Source organism: Penicillium riverlandense (assembly GCF_028828495.1).
Source record: "Penicillium riverlandense strain IBT 135883 chromosome Unknown utg000002l_segment0_segment0, whole genome shotgun sequence".
Taxonomy (NCBI): Eukaryota; Fungi; Ascomycota; class Eurotiomycetes; order Eurotiales; family Aspergillaceae; genus Penicillium; species Penicillium riverlandense.
The window spans coordinates 1,060,637-1,082,929 of NW_026643195.1; the positions used below are offsets into that span (position 1 = coordinate 1,060,637).

The following is a 22,293-nucleotide window of genomic DNA, read 5'->3' on the forward strand; positions in this document are numbered from 1 at the left end:
TAGGAGTAAGCGCTATGTGAGCCATTCAGCTCGGCGAAAGGTGTATCTGGAGCTGTGCGAACAGACGCCACGGGTAATTTCGGGCGAGCCTGAAGCGCCCTGGTTCTTTTGTTCGGAAACCCCTGGAACTTTAGCCGGGACAGATGCCTTACCGGGTTGTGATTGATGCTCGGGTTGTGATTGGTGCTCGGATATATCACCCTGGCGGACCGACCCAGGTGGTCTAGACTGAGGCTGACCGTACTAGCGGCCCGCAACTTTGAGCTTGTTCTTTTCATGTCCTTCCAAAACCGGCAGTGCGTGATAACAGGCCTATTTTTGGCTGGTGAAGATAAGTGATTTATTTTGGCCAGACAGACTTGCAGCTTTACAGAAAAGTCGAGCATGCATCATTTTAACCGACACCATGGAAAGTTTAGCATGCAGAAAAACCTTATCAATATTGGGAAAAGAACTAAAGACTAAGAAAGAAATCTGGAGCGGTCAACACGCTCCCTGCTGCCACATTCGGACAGATTTGACGATCATGGCCCGGTTCTCGGGCTCGCCCCAACTTGGCAGCCAGGTACTATTTGCCAGCCAGAAGTCTCGTGCAGGAGTCTTGCTGCCATCCGTCCATGGCTTGCCTCCGACACCATCTCTGGAAGATAGGAGTAAATTATTAACTGCTGTTTAAGAATATCGAGATGGGGCAAACTCACGGGAAATATCCATTGGTTCCGCCCACACCGACATTGAGAATAAGATAAAATGGCTGGTCAAAGGGTGTGTTGTCTCTGCCAGTCTGCCAGGGGTTGGTCGGTGTAGAGCCGCCGTCCACAGTATCGCCGGCAAAGTCGCCATACGTCCACAAATTCTTGTTCTTCTTAAAGTTGAAGAAGAGAACTTGCTGCATTGACACCAAAATATTAGCATTGGCATAACCCAGTCGATAATCAAGAACGTACTCGCAGACGGCCATCAAGCCAAGTAAAGAGGTAGTCCTCCGACCACTCCAGACCAAAGGTGTGAAAGCCCTCGGAGTACTTGGTTCTCTTGGCACCCCATTCGCCATAGCTTTTCACGTACGCGTCATTCTCGTATGATGTGCCCCAGTGCATTGCTGAACTGACAATGTTGTTTCCTAGTGGATATGTTTGCGCATCGTTGCCCCTGCTTTCAGCGATATCGATCTCACCGCTAGCTGGCCAGGGGCCATAGACACTATCCTGAGGCATCATCCTGCATAAGTAAGTATGTGTACATCCCTTTAAAAATACGAGGACAAGGTGAAGCATACCAGATAGACGGCCACAGCCAATCGCCAGCCGGTAGTTTTGCGACCACTTCCACCCGGCCATACGTGATGGTTTTCTTTCCGAAAGTAGTAAGACGGGCAGATTGAACTGGATTGATAATATCGCCCTTGGTCGCATTGCTGTGGACTGCACATTCCGAATTCTGAGCATTCAGGTTCGATACCCGTTGGTCTTTCGAAGTGCACGTTCCAGAAGCAGTCAAGTTGACAGTGTACCCGTTCATCAGCTGGTCAGGTGTGATATTCGTACTTTCAGTTGTCAGGGTCGGCAAGATATGGAGGCCGTCGGAATCCACAAATGAATTCTTCGAGTCCGCAGTAGTCCAGTCGAATGAACCAGTTCTAGAATGCAATGATTAGATGGGGGACAACCCCGGTGGAAGTTGTCTACTTACCCGAATCCATTAAGCTGAACTTCATGGCTCCATATATCTAGATTCAATGTGGAGAAGTCATCATCGAGAATTAAACAGTACTATAATTTGATCATTAGAATATTATTTCGAGTCCGATCTCTCTAGAACAAACAAACCTCGTGCTTCGGAACGGTAGCGTAAGACGAATAGCAGATGTAAGCCGAAGCCGCTGGGTAACAGTTACCAACTGAAAGACAAAACCTTCTCATGGGACATTGTACTTACCAACTGCGATAGCGACGCCGGTATAGAAAATAATGCTGTCCCAGTTTGGGATTCGCTTGCTAGTTTGAAGCCAGGGCTTTTCAAATCTAAGACAGTCAAGTAAGCCACGGCGACTCGCAAAATGAAGGATGATGCTTACTCGCCAATCAGGCGCGAGCTCTTGAAGCGACGCCGAGGACGAGTTGGTCCAGGTTCTTGTAGTATAGTTAGTAGCTAGTTTCTATGCAACAGAGACTGCATACCTTGAACTTCGGATACGGCTGATGATGCTGGCCTGCGCGACCGAATGGACCGAATGGATGGAATCGGGGTCGCAAATGGCGGAGTTGCGAAAGGATTCTGAGGAACGTGGAAATGTTCCGGAGTGTCTGCTCGGTCCATGATGTTTGATGTTTATGTCAAGCTCTGAACTGCTTTTTTTTTTTTTGGTCGACTGAGAGTATACAACGGCGAGAAATGTAAATTGTCGATTCTACCAGGAATCATGATATAAGATAGATCGTGGCAATCCATTTTTTGACTACGCCTCCCGACCGATCCAGATTTTCGCTCTGGCTATCGCCGATAAGTGAAGCCTGATGCCTTTTTTGTTTTGTGGTGACGCGCGAAGGAATCCGGAAGAACCAGCCGAGCGGTGAACACAGCGTGGCGTGGTCGGTTTCGGGAGTACTAGAACCGCTCGGTAATGACAAGAAAAGCCGAGCACCCGGAGTGATTGGTCCAGGCCAAAGGCGTGGCTAGGAACCCGATTTTCGCTGGGATCTACCGGAACCCGATTGGCCCCACCGAACCTATCGCATAAAAAAACCCTATTTCCTTAGGCTATTTATCGACAGTTGCCGTGCAGCGCGTAGCTCCGGTATACTGCGAGCCGGCCGAGTCTTCTCCGATGACGTGTCTAGTTGGATTTTCGATTTTGGAAAGATGGGTTATTTTTGCAGAAACTTAGGCGATAAGCACAAAGAAAAATAGCCGGAACCATGAGAGAAGCACACTGACCATTGATTGACCCGGTTGCAACTTAACTACCTAGCTAGCTCTGAGATCTACAGCGAAGAATGACGAAATCTGCACGAGGCATCTATGTACTAGTCTGCCTTATATGCCATGGATATATTTAACTTATCTCTGCCAAATAGAATGGACATGATTCTCAAGCAAAAACATAGCTTGCTACAGACCGGTGTCACCGATAGCGAGAACTTGACTTATTGGGCTGACATTGACGAGGCTGCCAGGTACCAATTCCTCGAAGGCAACGGCCGGTATTTCCGTGACCAGGCATCTCCATGGTGGCTTGACACGTTCTCAGATTCTCGCCAAAGAAGCTCATTGATAGGCCAGTGAACTCCATCTGCACAGTCGAATTGGCAGGGGAGCTGAAGGCAAACTTAACCAGGCGGAGCCATCCCAACGGATATTTTTAGCGGCACTAAGAACCTGTTCTATCGGGTATGGTGGAACTGGTCGCGCTTATGGCTTCAGCCCTTGAGCGCCTTTCTGGCGTCGCTATTAGATTTTGACTCTGGGAGAGGCATGGAGACTCCGAATACTTGCTGTGGTCTCTGCCATTCCGACAGGATTTACTGTATGTCGAGGCCCACTACTATCATTTCACAGATATATGCTGACTATCCAATAGGCCGCTTTGATCCGAGACAATCAGTCTCCAATGATGGACTTTGTGGTGCATACAACGGTACCACTACCTGCTCCGGCAGCATCTATGGCACCTGCTGCAGCAAGATTGGATGCTGTGATAGTGAGACCGACTACTTCGGATCCAGCTGCCAGAATGTCAACGGCACCTGCGGAGCCAATACCACTCTAAGCTGGTACAGCCTGGGGTGCTACTCCGACAACACTAACGCTCGCGCCCTGAACACCTCCGTTCTCGTCACCGGCCACACCGTCAAGGCATGCCAGTCAGCATGTGCTGCTGGAGGCTCTACTTTGGAAGCCAGTGCTACTGCGGTACCGCCATCGAGAACGACTCTGGACCCATTGATTCCTCTAGTTGCAATGCGGCATGCGCAGGAGACAGCAGCGAGATTAGTGGCGGAGCGGACGCTCTGAGCCTGTATTTCATCGTGCCTATCTGGCAGAGCGTGGGATGCTACTCCGACACCACTCTTAAACGCACTCTGGCTATGTCCTACAATATTGGCGGTAATACCGTGGAGAACTGCCAGGCAGCGTGCAAAAAGGACGGATATATCTATGCCGGCATGGAGTTTGGCACTCAGTGTTTCTGTGGCAATACTATCGACAACGGCGGTGCTCCTACCTCTGGCTGTGGAACCCCATGCCCGGGCGATGCTTCTGAGACCTGCGATGGAGCCAATGCTCTAAGTTTGTACTATCTTTTCGAGGACTCTGAGCCCGAGGAGAAGAAGTAGTGCGTCACTTGTTTTGGTCTCTCTTTTGCTTTCGAGCTACTGATCAATTTAATATTCTCTTGTTGCGGTGGACTATCATATGTGTAATGCTAATGCTATAAGTTGTTTATCTATTTAAATTTTGCGTACTGAAAGGGAAATAAAGGTCACTGGTAGGCCTAAGCATCTCGCCCGCGAATCGATTTGAAATCAATAGATTTGGAAATCAAGCGCTTTCAGCTTTCATGTCCTCTTCAGCCTGGCTCTTAACAATCTCCCTGACCTTCTGCCATGAGTTCTCTACCTCGGTCACGCGTGTTTCCATGGTGAGGAGAGTCTTGAACTCGTCGGGCAGAACCTGCTTGTCAAAATCGAAGCCGGGCTCATCCTTTAGAGCCTGTTCCACAACATCAGAGAACTTGGCCGGGTGGGCAGTTGAGAGAGAGATATGATGCTGTTGCGAGCCAACCCGAGCGACCGATCGGTTCGCGGCGGTAACTGCCACTGCCGAGTGGGGATCAAGGATGTATTTGGTCTTTTGGTAGCACGACTTGATGGTTTCGATGGTCTCCGCATTGCTTACGCGGTCACTCTCAAAGGTTGATCGTCCGTTGTCCAAAATCTCCTTGGATACGGGACCGAAGCCGCCGGTGGTTTTCAAGGACTGATACCAGGCTAGGACGTCTTGGGCAGCTTGCTTTTTGCTAGCTTGATCATCCATGCCTCCCTTCGCGGCAGATTCTCGGGCGAGGAACCACATGAGTCTCTCAAAGTTGCTAGAGACTAAGATGTCCATTGCCGGGCTGGGGGTTTCCTTGCAAGCGTCCTCATTCTTCTCGTATCGGCCCGTCGTCCAGAAACGATGTAGGATGTCGTTCTCGTTGGTCGCCACTTCTAGCTTTTCCACGGGCAACCCCATCTTAGCGGCAAAGTAGCCCGCGAGGATGTTGCCAAAGTTTCCAGTGGGAGTCACGAATTTGACCTTGTCTCCTAGCTTGAACGACGGTGACTTCTTGACAAGCTGGAAGTAGGCATAGAAGTAAAAGACGATCTGGGCGAGAATTCTGGCAAAGTTGATCGAGTTGACAGCACCGAGCTTCAAGGACGCGTTTGTATCAGCATCGCCAAATAGAGCCTTGACGATGTCCTGGCAATCATCAAAGGTGCCCGTGACCGTAAGATTGTGAACATTCCGGTCTGTACAGGTTGTCATCTGGGCCTCTTGGATGGCGCTGATGCGCCCCTTGGGGTACAAGATGGTTACTGAGACATCCTTCTTGCCCCGAAGACCATAGATGGCTGCGGATCCGGTCTGTCTCATATGTTAATACGAAGTCTGATCCAAGATGCATCATAAACGTACATCACCGCTTGTAGCGCCGACCACCGTCAGATGGTGGCGGTCCTTGCCGGTTTTCCCCTTATTTTTGCGGACCAGGAAAAATTCAAAGAGGTTACCCAGGCACTGCAAGGCGCAATCCTTGAAAGACCAGCTTGGACCATGGAAGAGCTCAAGAAGGTGAATGTTGTCGTCCTGTAGATGTACCAGAGGTGTAATGTCATCGGCGCGGAATGTCGAGTAGCTGCGATCAATGATGGCCTTCAAGTCGTCCGCGGGGATCTCGGAGCGGGAGATATAGAGGCTGAGGATTTGGAAGGCTGGGAAAGGTGTTAGATGTAGTCATTCGGGCATACAACTCATACGTACCGAGCTCTTGGTAGGAGAGGTCTGCCCAACTCCGCTACACCGCCGTTAGCTCTCGTTTTTCTCCAATGGGACAATTGATACCTACCCAGTCCTCTGCAATTGGGACTTCATGGGGCAAGAACAGACCGCCGTCCGCGGCGAGTCCCTTCAAGACCACGGTCTCGAAGGACAGCTGGAACCAGATCAGCAGGTGGTCAAGGAGTCACACAGTATCACTCACGCCGTAGTCGCCGCCTCTGGTCGAGAGATATTGCTGAGATTCAGTCGCCATGATGGTGCAATTGTCCGAATAATCGATCTCTTGTCTGTTCTCACCGCGAAGGTTTTTGCCCCTCGGACGCCGGCATCGGCCGTGACTCAACGGAACATCAATTGTCCGGTCCAGTCAACAGCGAGTCGAGCTTCCTCGCCAGGATCTGTGAACGAGTGTTCGTAGTAATTCTTAGATCCTATCTCCCACGAAGAACAATTGCCACGAGCTCACCTCAGAATTCCTTTTGGTTGAAATAGTACTAGAATCCCATCCTAGAGGCATGAAGATATATAGCGGGGGACCCGTACAACCCCACCTTCACCGCTTTCACACTTCCATGCCGGGACAATATCGACTGTAGCAGCAACTACTTGGCAATGTATGTCAAAGATGTGATCGTCGGTCTATTAGAGAGGTCCATTACGGGGGACGCTTCGAATCTTTTGATTCGGAGTTGAGCCAGGGCGAATTCGGGCAAAGAGACGTGTAATTGGCCGCTGGCCGAATCTATTTCCTCGACCTTCTTGAATGGGTTAAGCTTGGTGCTATCGGCGAGCTGCCGACGGGTTTGGCCTGACTATCGCGAGCGGCTAACTTCGTCGGGCCACGGATTCCCCTCAGTACAATTATTTGGTTTGGGTATAAATGAACGGCGGGGGAGAGATATTTTGTTAGAACAGATCGACCCTACCGCGAACACCCCTGTAACCTAACCGCAAGACAACGGCCATGATGGGCAGCAACAACAGATATCGCATCGGTGTGGATGTAGGAGGTGAGCGAAGAACATCTGCAACCAAATAAAGAAAACGCAAACTAACAAAAGAGATCAGGCACCAACACCGATGCCGTCCTCATCTCCCTCGATCCGGTTTCTATCGTCGCGTCTCACAAAGCGCCAACTACCCCGGATGTCACGACGGGCATCATCAATTCCGTTCGTGAAGTGATCAATGCGTCAAAGGTGTCTCTTGATTCTATTGGGTGCGTCATCATCGGTACGACACACTTTGTCAATGCTGTCATCCAGCGCTCGGCAGCGCTTCGCCGCGTTGCTGCTGTACGACTATGCGGCGGTCCGGACGAGGGCTTTGGGCGCAACATTCCACCGTTTGTCGATTTTCCGGCCGACTTACGAGCGTGCATCGAGACGCCTCGCAAGTACTTCTGCAATGGCGGCTATCAGATCTCCGGTACTGAGATCAGCCCTTTAGACGAAGCGGAGATTCGTCGTGTCGCGGAAGAGCTAGCCAAAGACAAAATTTCTAATGTGGTTATCTCCGGAATGTACGCTCCGTTGAACCATGCGCAGGAGATGGCCGCTAAAGATATTATGGAGAAGACTATGGCGGAAAATGCCGGGTTTAAGCCACGGATTACTCTATCTCATCAGGTATCTGGATTGGGATTTCTGGCTCGCGAGAATGCCGCCATTCTGAACGCCACTTTGCGGCCTCTGGCAGAGACGACGATATACGGATTCCAGCAAGCCATGGAAGATATCTTCCAAGGAAACCCCTACACTCTCTACCTGACGCAAAATGATGGTAGTGTTCTCGGTGCTTCCGAAGCAGTCGAGCTACCTATTCGCACGTTCAACTCAGGCCCCACAAACTCTATTCGTGGTGGAGAGTTCCTCTGGCGCACTGCAGAGAATGCAGACAACCAAAGTAAAACACGAACAGAGCCTTTGGTGGTCATTGATATCGGAGGAACTACATCCGACAGTGGATTGCTGCTTCCAAATGGTCTACCTCGGATGAGTTCTGTCATGAGCTTGGTGGGAGGTGTCCGCACGAACTTTGCACTTCCAGCCGTGGAAAGTATTGGTTTGGGTGGTGGTACAATCATCAGAGACCTGGGTAATGGAGAATTATCCGTGGGACCGGATAGCGTGGCTCTCGAACTCCTCCAGAAAGCACGGCTTTTTGGCGGGTCATACCTCACTTCCACCGACATCGTTGCTGCATCTGAGCTTCACATGCCGACTGGGAATAGTGCCTTCCAGGGAATGGGTGATCCGAGCCGTCTTGCAGATATTACTCCTGAGGTGGTCAGCAACGCTCAGATGCTCATGCGACAAAAGATCGAGGAGCTCGTGGACCGAACCAAGATCCAGAAGGGCGATGTCGACGTCTTGATTGTCGGTGGTGGTGCGCCGATTGTCAACACCAAGGAGCCGCTCGTCGGAGTCCGCATGGTGCGAACTGTCAAGGGGGGCGAAGTAGCCAATGCAGTTGGTGCTGCTATCTCACGGGTGTCGGGTGTTATTGATACCGTTGTCGATACGTCGAACCGTACACTCAAAGAGGCACAAGACTCCGTTTCTCAGTTGGCGATTGAAAAGGCCATCGAGAATGGAGCCAAGAAGGACACCATCCAAGTCGCTGAAGTTACCATGTTACCTATTCAGTACGTGGATGCGAAAGCTCGAATCTTGATACGAGCTGTTGGACAACTGGATGTTGTTTCTCAGCAACAAGAATCGACGAAGCTCATCAACGCACCCATTTCGGAGGAGTCTGATGAAACTGCAAACATATCCGTGTCGAAGACAATTTCGCAGCTTGAAGCGGAGAAAGTGGATATCCAGACTTACCGACCTCAAATCAATGACCAGCAATGGATTATCTCCGCCACAGATCTCGATTTCATTGCAGAGGGCTGCAAAATTCTGGGCTGTGGCGGTGGAGGCGACCCCTACCAGGAGTATCTCAAAGCAAAAGCCATTATCCGCAACTCACCTGGTAAAGTCAAAGTGGTCTCGCCCGAATATCTCCCAGATGACTCGCTGGTAGGCTGGACCGGCAACATGGGTAGTCCAGAAGTGAGCGCGGAGAGGCTAGAAAGCAACGAATGTCTGCAAGCGCACGACGAGCTCATGCGAGTCACGGGAAGCCCACCTGTCTCCGGGTTTCTGGCGCTCGAGATCGGCGGTGGAAACGGCGTTGTCAATCTCGGTGTTTCCTCCCATTATGGCGTGCCTTGCGTCGATGCCGACTATATGGGTCGCGCTTATCCGACTTGCTGGCAAGTGACTCCGAATATATATGGGTCATCCAGAGGCGAAGCCCTCGTACCGACTACTATCGCCAGCGGAGATGGGTCGTTTATCACGATGACCAAGTCTCGCACAGACAAGCTGGTTGATAAGTCGCTGAGGGCTGCCTGCGTGGAGATGGGCTGCCGCGCTGGGAGTGCCGGCCCGCCGAAGACTGCCAAAGTGGTGAAGGAGCAAGCGGTCACGAATACTATTTCATTGGCCTGGTGGATCGGGCGAGCAATCGCATTGGAGAAGAACATCACCGACAAGGCTCAGCGTATCATCGATGAAGTTGGTGGCCCGGAAAGCGCCGCCATTCTCGGCGAGGGAAAGATCACCAGCGTCTCTCGAGTCCTCAAAACAGGCCATACCTATGGCGTGTTGGAAGTGGAAGGCACTCTTCATGATGGAACAAAGGCAATGCTCAGTGTTCCGTTCAAAAACGAGAATGCTTTTGTCGAAGCTGTCACTGCTGACGGCGAAAAGAAAGTTCTGGCAGCCGTTCCCGACCTGATCGCCGTGATCGACGCGGAAACGGGTGCTGGATTGGGCACACCGGAGTACAAATATGGCCTTAAGGTGGTCATTATTGCCATTGCAGCTTCACCAAGGTGGACTGATACGAAGAGAGGTATGGAGGTGGGCGGACCAGGGTCAATGGGCTTTGAGGAGATCGAATATGTTCCAATTGGGAAGTACAGCAAGCCACGCAGTGTGATCGATGTCTTTGGTTGATATCTGGAGTACGTACAAACTTTGCTATCCATGTATTAGAAATTATTAGACTTCGAAATATACGTGCGCACTAGATACAGAGTCCGATTGGGCAAACCCAGTAACAAAAAAGCTGCTCTCATTGAACACTTGGAGCATGCACAGGAGTAACAGCAATCAATCAATCCCTCAAGGCTTCAAAGTCTGCTTGAAGCGATGAACATATCCCATCGACGAATGAATCCTCCTCCTCTGGCGGCATACCCAAGGCTCCAGCTTGCCAACTTACCGCACACACCAAGCTACCTCCCTTGACACTGATGATGTTAAACACAAGCGGTGCGCTGGGAACATTTGCGGGCTGCACAAACACCATCTTGCTGATCTTGTATTTGTGACTTGCATCGCCATCAGCGCCATCAAAAGCAAGTAAGTTGCTCACTTCGTACGAGCCATCCCGCGGCTGCCCGACCTTTCCCAGCGTCCAATTTCTGATACTGGGGGCGTATCTCAGCAGGCCAATTGACTGGTCCTGCAGCCTTGTGGCGCATTCCGCGAACTTCGTCGTCATCGAGCTTGCAGCTGCCCACATCTCGTCCGTCAACGTAGGCGTTACGTGTATTTGACGCGGAATTACCTCATAATGGCCGGATACAAAGAGACCCCAGGTGTAGCCCGGGGTGCCAATAGATCCTCGCATATCAACAGCCGTCTGTGAAACGAAATTGGTTATGTCACGGTTGGGAATGGCCTTGCTTAACGCGCGAACAATCAGCTGATGCACTGTTGCGGTGAGTTTGGCATCATGGCTTCTCGACACCCGCAGAGCCTTTTGCAATATCGGAGCCTCGATCTCAAGGAGTTTCACTTTGCTGTTGAAGGTGGCCGGGTCGAAGAACACGCGCGAGCCCGTCCAAGAACCGGCATTGACTGTGCTGGCGGCTGCGCGGAGCCCAAGGATTCCGGCTAAGAATTTTGGCAAGTATACCGCTATCAATGGCCCAAGGAGAAATTTCCAAGATATGGGAAGTCTTTCCGGTGTGTCAAAGGGTGCCGGAAGAGTTCGAGTTGGTGGAGTCACTAAGAAAGACCTCTTCTCATCCGTAGTGGTATTTTCTCGCCATGCGTCTAGAAAAGCGCGATGAAAAGCAGGTCCGACCATGCCGTCCCCAAGAGTATGAGAGAACGCAAAAGCTATAAAGCAGCGCGTCACTGAGGAGTCATCCAGCGTCGTCAGCGGGAGGACGACGATTCGCCAAGGTGGAATATCAGCAGGCCATGGCCGGTCGAGTATTGGTGGCAGGATCTTTTGAAGAGTTGCCATCTCCCCATGACTATCGTTGTCATGGATTATAGAGATATGGTCCTCGAGATTAACACTCGAAACTCCTTCGTAGGTTGGCTTTTCGGTATGCTTGTCCTTGACGACCACGCTAAGGTATGGGAACGTCAGGATGCAGTGCTCCAGGGGTGGAATGAAGGTCTGAGCCGAGTTCACGTCTATATCTTGACCCGCAACCTCGTAAATTGCTGCAATGACGAGCGCATTGTAGAAACCGAGTTCTTCGCGACTAATTGTGCGGCGCTCATTGGGACCTGCATTTCCATTAGCGTTGCAGATGTACCCCTGCATACAAAGTGGCCACTAACTTGCGAATCTCATGAACATCTTTGGCTGCGACCGCTGCGAGGTTGCCTAATTGACTGATTTTTACCCCGTGCTGTAAGCCGCCAGTGCAGCTGGTGGCTAGCGCTGACTGAGCCTGTGGATCGGCTGCCGCGTCCCGAGTAAGGCACCCGCCCGAGAAGTGTTTGGGGAGGGGACCTGTCTGTCCCTGACACCAGCGGAAGATGTGGATCTGAAGAAGATCTATGGGAACAGGCGCTGGAATTGAAACGTGAGTTTGACCGGAAGAATGTCTTCAAGTACAGTCTCACTCAGTTGGATGTTGAGCAGGGTAGAGTTTCTAGAAAATAGTATTCTCCTATTGCTTCCTCAATTGCTTCTAGCAGTCACGGCAACGGTGGAGTCTGCCTCGCAACATCCATTATGGATTCAAGTACAATGAAGTGTGGAGATGAGGCGCTATGGCGACTCCATACATTTACCCCAGTGAGTTGCCCTAATAATTAAACTACACCCTCGATTGTCGCGAATTCGATATTTTCTCGGCCGTGAATAAGGTGGCTAAGCATAAATTGCCATTTGTGTCATCAGTACTGGCCCGGGATTTTCTCTCGCCTCCCCCGGAAGTGGCAGCCACTCCCAGCTTTTCCTCCTGAAGCTCCCGATCGCATCGGTGGCGCCCGGGGAGAGTCCACGTGACTTTGATTTTTTCGGGGCGTAAAAAAGTCATCCGCCCCCCCCAAATAATCTTCAATTTTATCTCTTCCATACCGTCAAGCTTTTATTCCCAGCTCCATCACATCAATAGAGCTTCTTTCCCTCCGTCACATTTCGTCCTTGCGACTTCTTTTATTCCGACCCTCGATCTCCTCTTCACATATATCCGATGGATCACTCAAGAGACCCTTGCCCGTGGGTCGCCCTCAGCGACTTCGGCGGTGCTTTCTGCATGGGTGTATGTCTCGCCAACAACCGCGTTTTCAACCATCCAAGCTAATTCAGATGCAGGCGATCGGTGGTGCAGTCTGGCACGGTGTCAAGGGCTTCCGGAACAGCCCCTACGGTGAGCGCCGGATAGGCGCCCTCACAGCCATCAAGGCTCGCGCTCCTGTGCTCGGTGGAAACTTCGGCGTGTGGGGTGGACTTTTCTCGGTAAGGAAGGACGCGCGACGCAGTTTTGAGGCCGTTGTCTAATAAATAATCAGGTATTCGACTGCACAGTGAAGGGAATCCGCAAGAAGGAAGACCCTTACAATGCAATCATCGCTGGTTTCTTCACCGGTGGTGCTCTGGCTGTTCGTGGTGGTGTCAAGGCTGCTCGGAACTCTGCGATCATGTGCGGTGTCTTCCTGGCAGTCATTGAGGGTGTTGGGATCGGTTTCCAGCGGATGATGGCGGACAACACAAAACTCGAGGTATGATGACCGTGACCGGCTTCTACTGCAGGTTCATCCACTGACATGTCCATCGTTATAGCTACCCCCAGCGCCTCCGACCGAACAGAAGGCCATTGCTTAAGTCGATTCACCCACACATCCGAGCCTCCTCCACCTCTCCTCTCGGCGGCCTACTCGCTATACTTTCACACTGTATCAAAACTTACCCTCAAGTCTCTCTTCTCAGGAGTTTGGTTGGGACATTATCATCATCATTATTAAACGGCACGACATAGAGGTTTCTTTTTTTCCTTTTTCTTCCGGCATCTTGCGCTTTTAACCGGTTAATGTCTTCTTGAGCGCTGTTGTCCGAGCCGATTTCCAGCGTCGGCGTGGGTGTTGTTTTCTCGGCAGGCAATTATGATCCTGCGACGAGAGAAAAGCTCCTCTTCTCATCATCCTCCAAAACCAAAAGCGTTCGGACGGGACGGTGATGGATTCTTGTACATTAACACATCAGGTCGAGCATAGTGTGCAACTTCACTGCATATACACATATTCAACTACTTATGAGATTCAATTGCCGAGTAGGATTCTATGACTAACTGATAGCCTATCTTCTGCCTCATCCAGCGCTAGACCAACGCCGATTCAGGCCAAAGCCACTCCCCCGCATCAACCACCAACTATTAATTCTTGCTCTTCCCGCCCCAACATTGTTACACCTTGCAACACACCCCACCATGTCCGACTTACCCACCTTCAAGCCCGCACTGATCTTGCACGGCGGCGCAGGCAACATCCAACGCTCCAAGATCCCACCAGATCTCTACGCCAGGTACCACGCCTCGCTGCAATCCTTCCTGCGCTCGACCTATGCCCTTCTCAATGAAGGCGCCAGCGCCCTCGACGCAGCAGTGCATTGTGTCTCACTACTGGAAGATGACGAGCTGTTCAATTCCGGTCGCGGCAGCGTATTCACCAAAGCGGGAACCATCGAAATGGAAGCTTCGGTAATGGTCACGTCGCTCCGTCACGACCCTAACCAGGAGGGCGAGGGTGCAATCAAGCGCGGCGCAGGCGTGATGGGGATTAGGAATGTCCGCAATCCTATCCGTCTCGCACGCGAATCCCTTTTGCGGGCTGGCGTCACTGCAGACGGCGAGCTTTCGAACGACGGAGGGTGTCTGCACTCTCAACTCGTCGGGCCACATGTCGAGAAGATGGCTAGCGAATGGGGACTCAAATTTGAGCCGGACGAGTACTTTTGGACGCAGCGCCGCTGGGACGAGCACCGGCGCGGGCTGAAGGGCGAGGAAGATCCCATCTTTATGAGCCAGGGGACTGTGGGCTGTGTCTGCTTGGATCAGTGGGGGAATCTCGCTGTTGCCACTAGCACGGGTGGAATGACCAACAAGCTTCCCGGGCGGATTGGTGATACGCCTACGCTGGGTACAGGGTTTTGGGCTGAATCCTGGGAGGAAGCGTGCAGCGGTACCGCTGGGAGTGATGATTCCGATGCCGGTGCCTTTTCGGTCAACGACCTGGTCCAGGAAGCACGGTATTGCATGGCAGATTGTCTTCCCAGCTGCATGAGGGATTCGCCTTCTCCATCCCTGCCCGTTCGAGATCATTCCGCGCCTGAAAAGGCGCCGCTAGTGTATCAAGGAGCCGCCTCCCAACATCGAACCAAGAAGCGAGCCATCGCCGTCTCCGGAACTGGAAATGGCGACTCGTTCCTTCGCGTTGCAGCCTCCCGCACCGCTGCCGCCATGCTACGATTCGGCTCGTCTGACAAGTCCCTCGCTGACGCAATCACCGCCGTTGCCGGGCCTGGCGGCGACCTGCAACGCTCCGCTGGACCGCGTTGGAAGAAGACCGGTGAAGGCGAGGGCGGCATGATTGGCATCGAAGCAGACACGGGACCTGCAGCTGCTGATAAAAAGCTTCGCCGTGGTAAAGTCGTCTTCGATTTCAATAGCGGGGGCATGTGGCGTGCTTGGGTTGAAGAGGATGAGAATGGAAATGATGTCGAGAGGGTTATGGTGTTCAGGGGGGAATATAAATAATCTCATATAGATGGTAACAACTAGAATCTGACATTTTTTGTTGGCATAGCTTACAAGATGCTTCTATGTATAGTTATGTCCAGTAGATGACGGAGTGAAGTGGCCCTTGCGTGTAAGCTACCCCGGTTTAAGTACAGCAACTCATGAGAAGGGAATTCATCATAATCATTATCATGATCATCACCATCTACCAACCCTCCAACGGAGTCAGCTTAGCCAAAACCCCATCCTTCGGCGACACCGTGGCACCCTCCCTCACCTCCAACTTGGCATCCGGGAACTTCAACTCCATCTGAAAGCGACCGACCATAGCGGCAAGCAAACACGCGAGCTCCGACTGGGCGAATCTCTGCCCAATACAGCTGCGCGGGCCATGCAAGAAGGTCAAGAAGGCATAGTTGCTCGTCGCGCCACCGGTATTCGCTTTCCCGGGACTCATGAAGCGGTCCGGGTTAAATTTGTCTGCATCAGGACCCCACAGTTCCTTCGTGTGGTTCGTGACCTCTGGGGAGATGATCAGAATGGTGCCCTTGGGAATCGGGTGGCCGACCAGCGACGTGTCGCGAGAGGCCTCGCGCAGGGTTGCGGGCACAGAGGGGTGGAAACGGAGGACTTCGTTGCAAACGGCGTTGAGGTAGGGGAGGTTATCGAGCATGGAAGCGGTGATGGGCTCGGGGTTCTCCGTTGAGACCGGGGGTAGGTTTGCGCGGACTTCTTCGCGGAGACGGGTTTGCACGTCGGGGTTCTTGCACAGAGCATAGACGGCCCATTGGAGGGCTGTGGCGGTGGTTTCGTGGCCTGCACCGAGGAAAGTCATGAGTTGGTCGACGAGGTTTTCCTCATCGAATGTGCCGCTGCGCAGTGCGACGGAGATGATATCCACGCTTTGCTGCGCATCCGGGTCCTTCATCTTCTCTTTCTTCTCGCCGATTGTCATTCGGGCAACATTGCGGATCGTCTCGCCGCCCTCGTTGATATCCCTGTTGCGCTTCGTAGGTAGTTTCTGTATATACTTCCCGGGGATGAGAAGGATGCTGATGACGATCAAGATCTTGGTGAAGAACCCAGGCGGAGTGAAGATCTTCTTGTAGCCCAGGCTGAGCGGGTTGGATGGATCCCGCAGCGAGTCGAAGTCGTGGTCCATGCCTGCCACGCCGATGATGTCGAGCGTGGCCCGGCTCGCCCAGTTGCGGATCTGGACCGTGTTGTCCTCCTCGTGGGGCTTTCTTTGCGCCAAGTCCATGTTGATTCTTTTCACCATCTCTACGCTCTTCGCCCAGAAGATCGGGTACAGATCCTTAATGTGGCGGTAGGCAAATGCCGGCATCAGGTTCTTGCGTTGGAACTATTGCAGTGTTAGCGTACCTCCCATTTAGAAAGCATATCTGTCGTACCTTGTGTTCGTCGCCCTCGGCAAGCAGGATGCCCTCACCGGTAACGCGGCGCAAATTATTGCGGACCGGCTCGGGCTTCTCAAAGTCATAGACCTTGGTCACAAGCAGCTCGCTCAATGCCTTGGGGCTGGTTAAGAGGACGCGCTCCAGATTGCCAATCCCATAAAACCGGATGAGCCCATCATTGGGGATGGTTTTGTTCCATTCGAGCATCCGCTGATATGGCGCCTGCAAAAAGTTCGTAAACCCATGGCCCGTGAGTAAACTCCGTCCCTGAATTGTGTCTGTCAGTTGCATTCCAGGAAACAATGGGACAGATCCATACCTCAGGAGTCGGTATGTGCTTCAGAGGGGTAAAAAGCTCGGGATACAGAACGACCTGATAGAGGATTCGGGACACGGTGAGGATGGAGAAGAGCACGGCGACGGTCACTGTGCGCGAGTCGTAAAAGGCATATTCGGGCTTGAAGTACATGGCCGCGGCCACGCCCACGTACAGCGCGCCGAAACCCTCGTTGATGCGTCCCATGTTTTTCCCCGTCGGCAAGATCACCAAATCGCGTGCCCTCGTTGGTCGAATTAACCCTTCAGCACCACTCAAGGGATCGTTATGGGCGAGCTTTGCAGAATAGTAAGGAATCCAATGTTGCGTGGTCAAAACTCGGCCCGTCAGCAAATTGTCGCAGCCTCGGATTGGATTGGCATATGATAACACAAACACCACAATTCGGTCTCCCTTGCAGACATCAACTGACTGTGATGAGTGTGCGAATGTCTTTCTGGGCGCTAAGCTGATAATGAAAAAGAAAAGAACAGAATCAAATCAGGCATCCATTTATTATCACCGGAGACGGGATTTCACAACCCCGAGCCGACGGTGGGATTATTCGCAACCCTTGCCTCATCGGGACTGCCCGCTGGTTGGACCTACGCAGGATTATTGGGGACAGATCACCACTATGGAACTATGAACTCGCAAATCAAACCCCATTAATACTCTCCAACCCCGGTAATCCGTCTGAATTCGCCCACCGTGTGCTCCCACACCTGCGTGTCCATTCCCTGTTGGCGGAGTTTCCCCAGAATACCCACAACCTTGGCTTTGGTGCCTTCTCCATCCCAGTTGACACTATACACCCCACTACCACTCTCCCCGTCCGTGCCCACGGCTATTTGAACATCGCCCGACACAGGAACTGCCTTGATGGGCTTATCCGCCCCACGGGCGGGATATTTCGCACTCGTCGCCAGGAACAGATGCCGCTCGCCGGACTCCTTGATCGGAATGCAGAACAGCCACCCGAAGAGAAACATGAAGGCGCCCATGATGCTCACGAGGATGCTGTCGACGTCTTTGCCTATTCCCGTCTTCACGGCACCGGGGTAGGAGTGGACGAAACTCACTTCCGGGGCGCGTTGGGCCAATGCCTCGAGCGCCAGATCTGTCATGGAGACGAGGTGCGCGCGCATGGTCAGGAGCGAAAGCTTCCTACTTTGGAAGTCTTCGGGATGTATGGCGCCTTCTTTGCCGCCTGCCAGTACGCTGACGACACGTCGGAGGCTAGTGGCCTGGCGCAGGAGTGGGAGGAGGTTGAGTGCGAATCGTGTGCGGGCATAGTATGCGACAGCAATGGGGACATGCATGCCCTCCGATGTTTCTGGGGGGGCCTCATTAACATCAAAACTAACTGTAGACTCTAACAATGCGTACCAGCATGCATCACCGCAGTCCCGCAACTGAGGAAGAGCAGATTGATGGCATTCTCCTTGTCCTTGATCTCGCGACAGACCTCATCCACCGCCTTGATGAGACTGCAATCCGCCTTGATGAAGATAAACTCGCCCTCCGGGTTTAGTTGGCGGCATTCGGCTGTGATGCGATTGCCTGCGTCTTGCGAGCGGCCGACGAAATACACACGAGGTTGACGAGCATTCCGTGCAAATTCCTTGAGAGCAGTCTCGCCGATCCCGCTGGTGGCTCCGACGAAGACCGCGACAAGACCGGGCGGCAGGGATGTCGCGATCTGGGCATTTGAGGCCTGGACCTCGGGTAGGGAGACCATTCTGGAGGATGATGATTAAAATAAGCTATTTGCAATTGGACTGCCTTGCATCTGACACCGGTCCTCTTAAATAATAATCCATCATTCTTCGTTCTTGCACCGGAATATCGTTTGTCAGTTCCCCCCGGAGTTAAGACGGGCGGGTGAATACGAGTCCGTCGGCCTGGGGGGAACAAACGACCCGACCCCGGAATCGCATCGTATATCATTAAAGCTTGGTGTCATCAGCGAGCGTGCTCGTGTTCGTATCTGAAAGTCTGAAATGTCTGTGCCTGGGTGTGGAATAGATCTGGTCTCCAAATAACTGGAGGGCTCCTAAGTGACTTTGGCTGCAAGTCTAATGATCTATAGCCTAGAGCTATTGGCTCAAGTCAAGCAGAATCAAAAAACCCAAGCAACGCAGTCCCAACACCAATAATCAGCGGCGCATACCCCCAATGCGCTCCTTGGCCCTCTCCCCACGTCCAGCACACAAACCCATCCGCCAAGGCCACCGCGCCATTAGCAACAAGCATCCACCCCAGAGACTGGCGTGTTCCCCAGAAAGAGCAGATGTAAATGGCGACTCCCATGAAGATGTCGCGAATTCCATAGACATACATTAAGCTGTCGACCAGCTGTCTCTCCGGCAGAGACGTGGGATAGTCCCATGCGAAGAAGGTGAGCCCATGTTCCGGGCGGAGGAAGGCGTTGAAGCCGAAGCCGATGGAGATGGTTGCGATGGCATTTGCGGCGAGGTGGAGGGCTTTGTTCTGGGAAAGTGGCATTTTGGTGGGAATTGGCTGTGGGAATTGGCTTTTGGATGATAACGAAAGAAACGGGATGTTTTTAAAATTCTGGCTGGGTGGGTTGGTCAGTGGGAATCAGCAACTGATCACAGCTGTGTTGGCCGTACCTGGTAGATGGGACGTCGAGAAGCTTAGAGAAAAGAAGAAGGTGGCTGGGGTATCCTGACCATTATATACTTCGATGGAGCAGTTACGACGCTAGCCGTGCCGAGGATCCACTCAAGATTGGAAAGTTTTGAGCTTGTGGGGGAGTCGGAACTGGTTCTATACTTGTGATCCCGAGAGTTCGGATTGATTCCTATGGAATAATCGCTTTAATAACCCCCCGACTCTCCCTCCTCCGCCATCGGCTTAAACGAAACCTCCACAGGCTCATTCCCAATCCCCCGTTTCCTGGCCTCCTCCAAAATGGCCACCGTCGCCGTCGCCCCGATTCTGGTAACCCCCAAGCTCATAACATGCAACAAATCATCCAGCGTCCGCACCCCACCGGCCGCCTTGATCTGCACTTTCTCCCCAGACGAGGCACGCATCAGCTTGAGATGTTTCACCGTCGCGCCCTTGTAATTATACGCTCCATCAGCCTGCTTGACAAACCCGTACCCCGTCGAGGTCTTCACGAAGGCAACCCCCAACTCGGTACAAATCTCACAAAGACGCACAATGTGTTCCGTCTGCAGATAATCATTCTCAAAGATCACCTTGAGAATCGCATGGTTTGCCGTGACAGCGTCATCAATCAACCGGATCTCCTCGCGCACATACCTCCAGTCCCCGCCGAGGACCTTGCCGATATTAACCACCATATCGATCTCGGCGCCGCCGGCCTGCGCCGCCGCAGTCGCTTCGGCGACTTTGATTTCGGTGGTGCTGTTGCCGTGCGGGAACCCGATGACGGGGCAGACGAGCACGTCGGTGCCTTCTAATTCTTTTTTGGCGAGCGGGATTAGATATGGTTTCACGCAGGCTGTTGCGACGTGGTTTTCTTTGGCGATCTTGAGGCCGGAGAGGATGTCGCTGTCTGTCATGGTTGGGTGCAGAAGGGAGTGGTCGATCATTTTGGCGAGTTGGGGGAGCGAGACCCTGATTTTGTTGTTGTTGGTGGTGGCCATTTTGTGGATGTGTTGTTTTGCTTCGTGTTCAGCAAAATGGAGGGAGTCGAGCGGTTCGTTTATACTCCCGGTATGACTGAGGGGTCCCACTACAGAAGCTCCGGTGGAGACGGAGGTGCTTTGCCACCGATCATTAGGGTAATTATCTCCGTTACTTGGGCTGGCTTACTATGGTAGAACCTTCATGGTTTTTATAGTTACTACGGGAAATTTATAAACCGAATATACCGCCCTAAGTATTCAGTAGTGTTTTTCATTCACCATGTTCTAGTCAAACATATCTACGTCTTATCCTGTGTTTTCTTCAGGTACACACCACCTCCCCGGCTCGAAAACCCCCATCGGATCTGGTTGGCCATGGAGATTTCCACATCCAATTCCTCGGCCCAAGTCCAGACCAGTCCAGGGTTCTTCTGGAACCCACGACCGATAAGCACGAAATCCAGCCCGTTGTTCTCCAACAGGGAATTGGCCAGAGAAGCATTGCCGATCATCCCGACGGAACCAACCTGGATGCGATCCCCAACAGCCTTCTTAACCTCTATGGCAAAGGGAGCCTGGAAGCCCGCCTTGGCGTGGATGTGCTGCTCCTGGTGGTTGCCGCCACTGCTGATATCCAGGACATCGATATTCCCGCTCTCAGCCAGCGCCTGTGCAAAACGAACAGTATCCTCCACACGCCAGCTGGGTTCGTTGGGCTTCACCTCCTCCAGCCAGTCGGTCGCCGAGACACGCAGAAACACGGGCATATCCTTGGGCACGTTCTCGCGAGTCAGCTTGGCAATCTCCATGGACAGACGAGTGCGATTCTCGAAGCTGCCGCCGTACTCATCGGTGCGGGTGTTTGTCGCGGGAGAAAGGAAGCTCATGAGCAGGTATCCGTGCGCATTGTGGATTTCCACAAAGTCCACGCCGGCCTTGATGGCACGCTTCAGCGCAGCCACGTAGTCCCGCTTGAAATCCTCGATATCGGATTTGGTCATGGCCTTTGGGATCGGGAACCGATCGGTAAAGGGCACGTCGGTCGGACCCTTGACATTGTCCGGCCATCCGCCGACCGCGGCGGTCGCCATGTCGCCCATGCTCAACCAGGGGGCGACGGTGCTCGCTTTGCGGCCCGCATGCGCCAGCTGGATGCCGATATGCTGGTTCTGGCTGTGCACGAATTCGACGACGCGACGGAGCGGTTCGATCTGCGAGTCCTTCCACAGGCCGTGGTCTTGTGGGGTGATGCGGCCTTCCGGCTGCACGGCGGTGGCTTCGACCATGATGAACCCGGCCCCGCGCTGGGCAATGCCGCCCAGATGCGCCATGTGCCAGTCCGTCATGTGTCCATCGTCGGCGCTGTATTGGCAGAGCGGAGAAAGCTGTCAAGCAATATATCAGCTAATAGTCCTCCAATACCACATTGACCAAACACACTTACCCCAATTCGGTTCTGGAAGGTCAACCCCCGCACCTTCATGGGCTGGAAGAGCTTGGGAGGCTGCGATCCATCGGATTGCGGGATCGCGGCCGATCCGGCCGGAGGCACTTGGGCCGGGGTGAAGTAGGAGATACCCTCGGCGGGCTTATTCGCGATGTCGGGGTGATTAGGTTGGGCCATAGTCGCGAGAGAGTATGAGGGAAGTATGTAGGTGGGATGCAACTAAGCATTTATGTAGGCCTGAAAGCTTGTCCGTCCTGCTCCACCGGCTTATAAATGCGCTGGTGTGCCGACGTCACCATTATCAGCTATGGTCGGGAGCAGCATCCGCCAAAGAAAAGTATCGGGTAGAAGTCCGAATAGTTGCATCCTATGTTGGATGTGCTCCGTATAAAAAATAAAGT

At 52.7% G+C, this 22,293-nt stretch overlaps 12 protein-coding genes across 12 annotated transcripts; 4 read left to right on the forward strand and 8 right to left on the reverse strand.

The window, feature by feature from the left end:
• Positions 1–483: 483 nt before the first annotated feature.
• Positions 484–2,319, reverse strand: N7474_002719 (glycoside hydrolase family 16 protein; the record flags this gene model as incomplete). Its single annotated transcript, XM_057194134.1, has 9 exons — positions 484–640; positions 702–889; positions 948–1,221; positions 1,280–1,639; positions 1,693–1,772; positions 1,830–1,882; positions 1,939–2,024; positions 2,078–2,132; positions 2,181–2,319. 9 exons carry the CDS (start codon positions 2,317–2,319, stop codon positions 484–486), a joined length of 1,392 nt encoding a protein of 463 aa, XP_057055489.1.
• A 1,155-nt stretch (positions 2,320–3,474) lies between these two features.
• N7474_002720 (uncharacterized protein) lies at positions 3,475–4,337 on the forward strand (the record flags this gene model as incomplete). Its single annotated transcript, XM_057194135.1, has 3 exons — positions 3,475–3,526; positions 3,581–3,855; positions 3,903–4,337. 3 exons carry the CDS (start codon positions 3,475–3,477, stop codon positions 4,335–4,337), a joined length of 762 nt encoding a protein of 253 aa, XP_057055490.1.
• Positions 4,338–4,542: 205 nt separating this feature from the next.
• On the reverse strand, positions 4,543–6,295 carry N7474_002721 (threonine synthase THR4; the record flags this gene model as incomplete). The annotated part of the gene is made up of 5 exons (XM_057194136.1): positions 4,543–5,628; positions 5,680–5,975; positions 6,025–6,058; positions 6,110–6,196; positions 6,245–6,295. The coding sequence occupies 5 exons, from the start codon at positions 6,293–6,295 to the stop codon at positions 4,543–4,545; spliced, it is 1,554 nt and encodes a 517-aa protein (XP_057055491.1).
• A 714-nt stretch (positions 6,296–7,009) lies between these two features.
• N7474_002722 (hydantoinase/oxoprolinase family protein) lies at positions 7,010–10,055 on the forward strand (the record flags this gene model as incomplete). Its single annotated transcript, XM_057194137.1, has 2 exons — positions 7,010–7,052; positions 7,111–10,055. The coding sequence occupies 2 exons, from the start codon at positions 7,010–7,012 to the stop codon at positions 10,053–10,055; spliced, it is 2,988 nt and encodes a 995-aa protein (XP_057055492.1).
• A 160-nt stretch (positions 10,056–10,215) lies between these two features.
• N7474_002723 (uncharacterized protein) lies at positions 10,216–11,667 on the reverse strand (the record flags this gene model as incomplete). Its single annotated transcript, XM_057194138.1, has 1 exon — positions 10,216–11,667. The coding sequence occupies one exon, from the start codon at positions 11,665–11,667 to the stop codon at positions 10,216–10,218; it is 1,452 nt and encodes a 483-aa protein (XP_057055493.1).
• Positions 11,668–12,547: 880 nt separating this feature from the next.
• Positions 12,548–13,179, forward strand: N7474_002724 (translocase of the inner membrane; the record flags this gene model as incomplete). Its single annotated transcript, XM_057194139.1, has 4 exons — positions 12,548–12,616; positions 12,670–12,813; positions 12,867–13,076; positions 13,138–13,179. The coding sequence occupies 4 exons, from the start codon at positions 12,548–12,550 to the stop codon at positions 13,177–13,179; spliced, it is 465 nt and encodes a 154-aa protein (XP_057055494.1).
• Positions 13,180–13,780: 601 nt separating this feature from the next.
• N7474_002725 (isoaspartyl peptidase/L-asparaginase) lies at positions 13,781–15,106 on the forward strand (the record flags this gene model as incomplete). The annotated part of the gene is made up of 1 exon (XM_057194140.1): positions 13,781–15,106. The coding sequence occupies one exon, from the start codon at positions 13,781–13,783 to the stop codon at positions 15,104–15,106; it is 1,326 nt and encodes a 441-aa protein (XP_057055495.1).
• Positions 15,107–15,293: 187 nt separating this feature from the next.
• N7474_002726 (cytochrome P450) lies at positions 15,294–17,029 on the reverse strand (the record flags this gene model as incomplete). The annotated part of the gene is made up of 3 exons (XM_057194141.1): positions 15,294–16,451; positions 16,501–16,765; positions 16,872–17,029. 3 exons carry the CDS (start codon positions 17,027–17,029, stop codon positions 15,294–15,296), a joined length of 1,581 nt encoding a protein of 526 aa, XP_057055496.1.
• A 461-nt stretch (positions 17,030–17,490) lies between these two features.
• Positions 17,491–18,563, reverse strand: N7474_002727 (Short-chain dehydrogenase/reductase SDR; the record flags this gene model as incomplete). The annotated part of the gene is made up of 2 exons (XM_057194142.1): positions 17,491–18,188; positions 18,239–18,563. 2 exons carry the CDS (start codon positions 18,561–18,563, stop codon positions 17,491–17,493), a joined length of 1,023 nt encoding a protein of 340 aa, XP_057055497.1.
• A 371-nt stretch (positions 18,564–18,934) lies between these two features.
• Positions 18,935–19,330, reverse strand: N7474_002728 (DUF4267 domain-containing protein; the record flags this gene model as incomplete). The annotated part of the gene is made up of 1 exon (XM_057194143.1): positions 18,935–19,330. One exon carries the CDS (start codon positions 19,328–19,330, stop codon positions 18,935–18,937), a length of 396 nt encoding a protein of 131 aa, XP_057055498.1.
• Positions 19,331–19,665: 335 nt separating this feature from the next.
• Positions 19,666–20,409, reverse strand: N7474_002729 (2-deoxyribose-5-phosphate aldolase; the record flags this gene model as incomplete). Its single annotated transcript, XM_057194144.1, has 1 exon — positions 19,666–20,409. One exon carries the CDS (start codon positions 20,407–20,409, stop codon positions 19,666–19,668), a length of 744 nt encoding a protein of 247 aa, XP_057055499.1.
• A 335-nt stretch (positions 20,410–20,744) lies between these two features.
• On the reverse strand, positions 20,745–22,069 carry N7474_002730 (NADH:flavin oxidoreductase/NADH oxidase; the record flags this gene model as incomplete). The annotated part of the gene is made up of 2 exons (XM_057194145.1): positions 20,745–21,830; positions 21,890–22,069. The coding sequence occupies 2 exons, from the start codon at positions 22,067–22,069 to the stop codon at positions 20,745–20,747; spliced, it is 1,266 nt and encodes a 421-aa protein (XP_057055500.1).
• Positions 22,070–22,293: the final 224 nt, after the last annotated feature.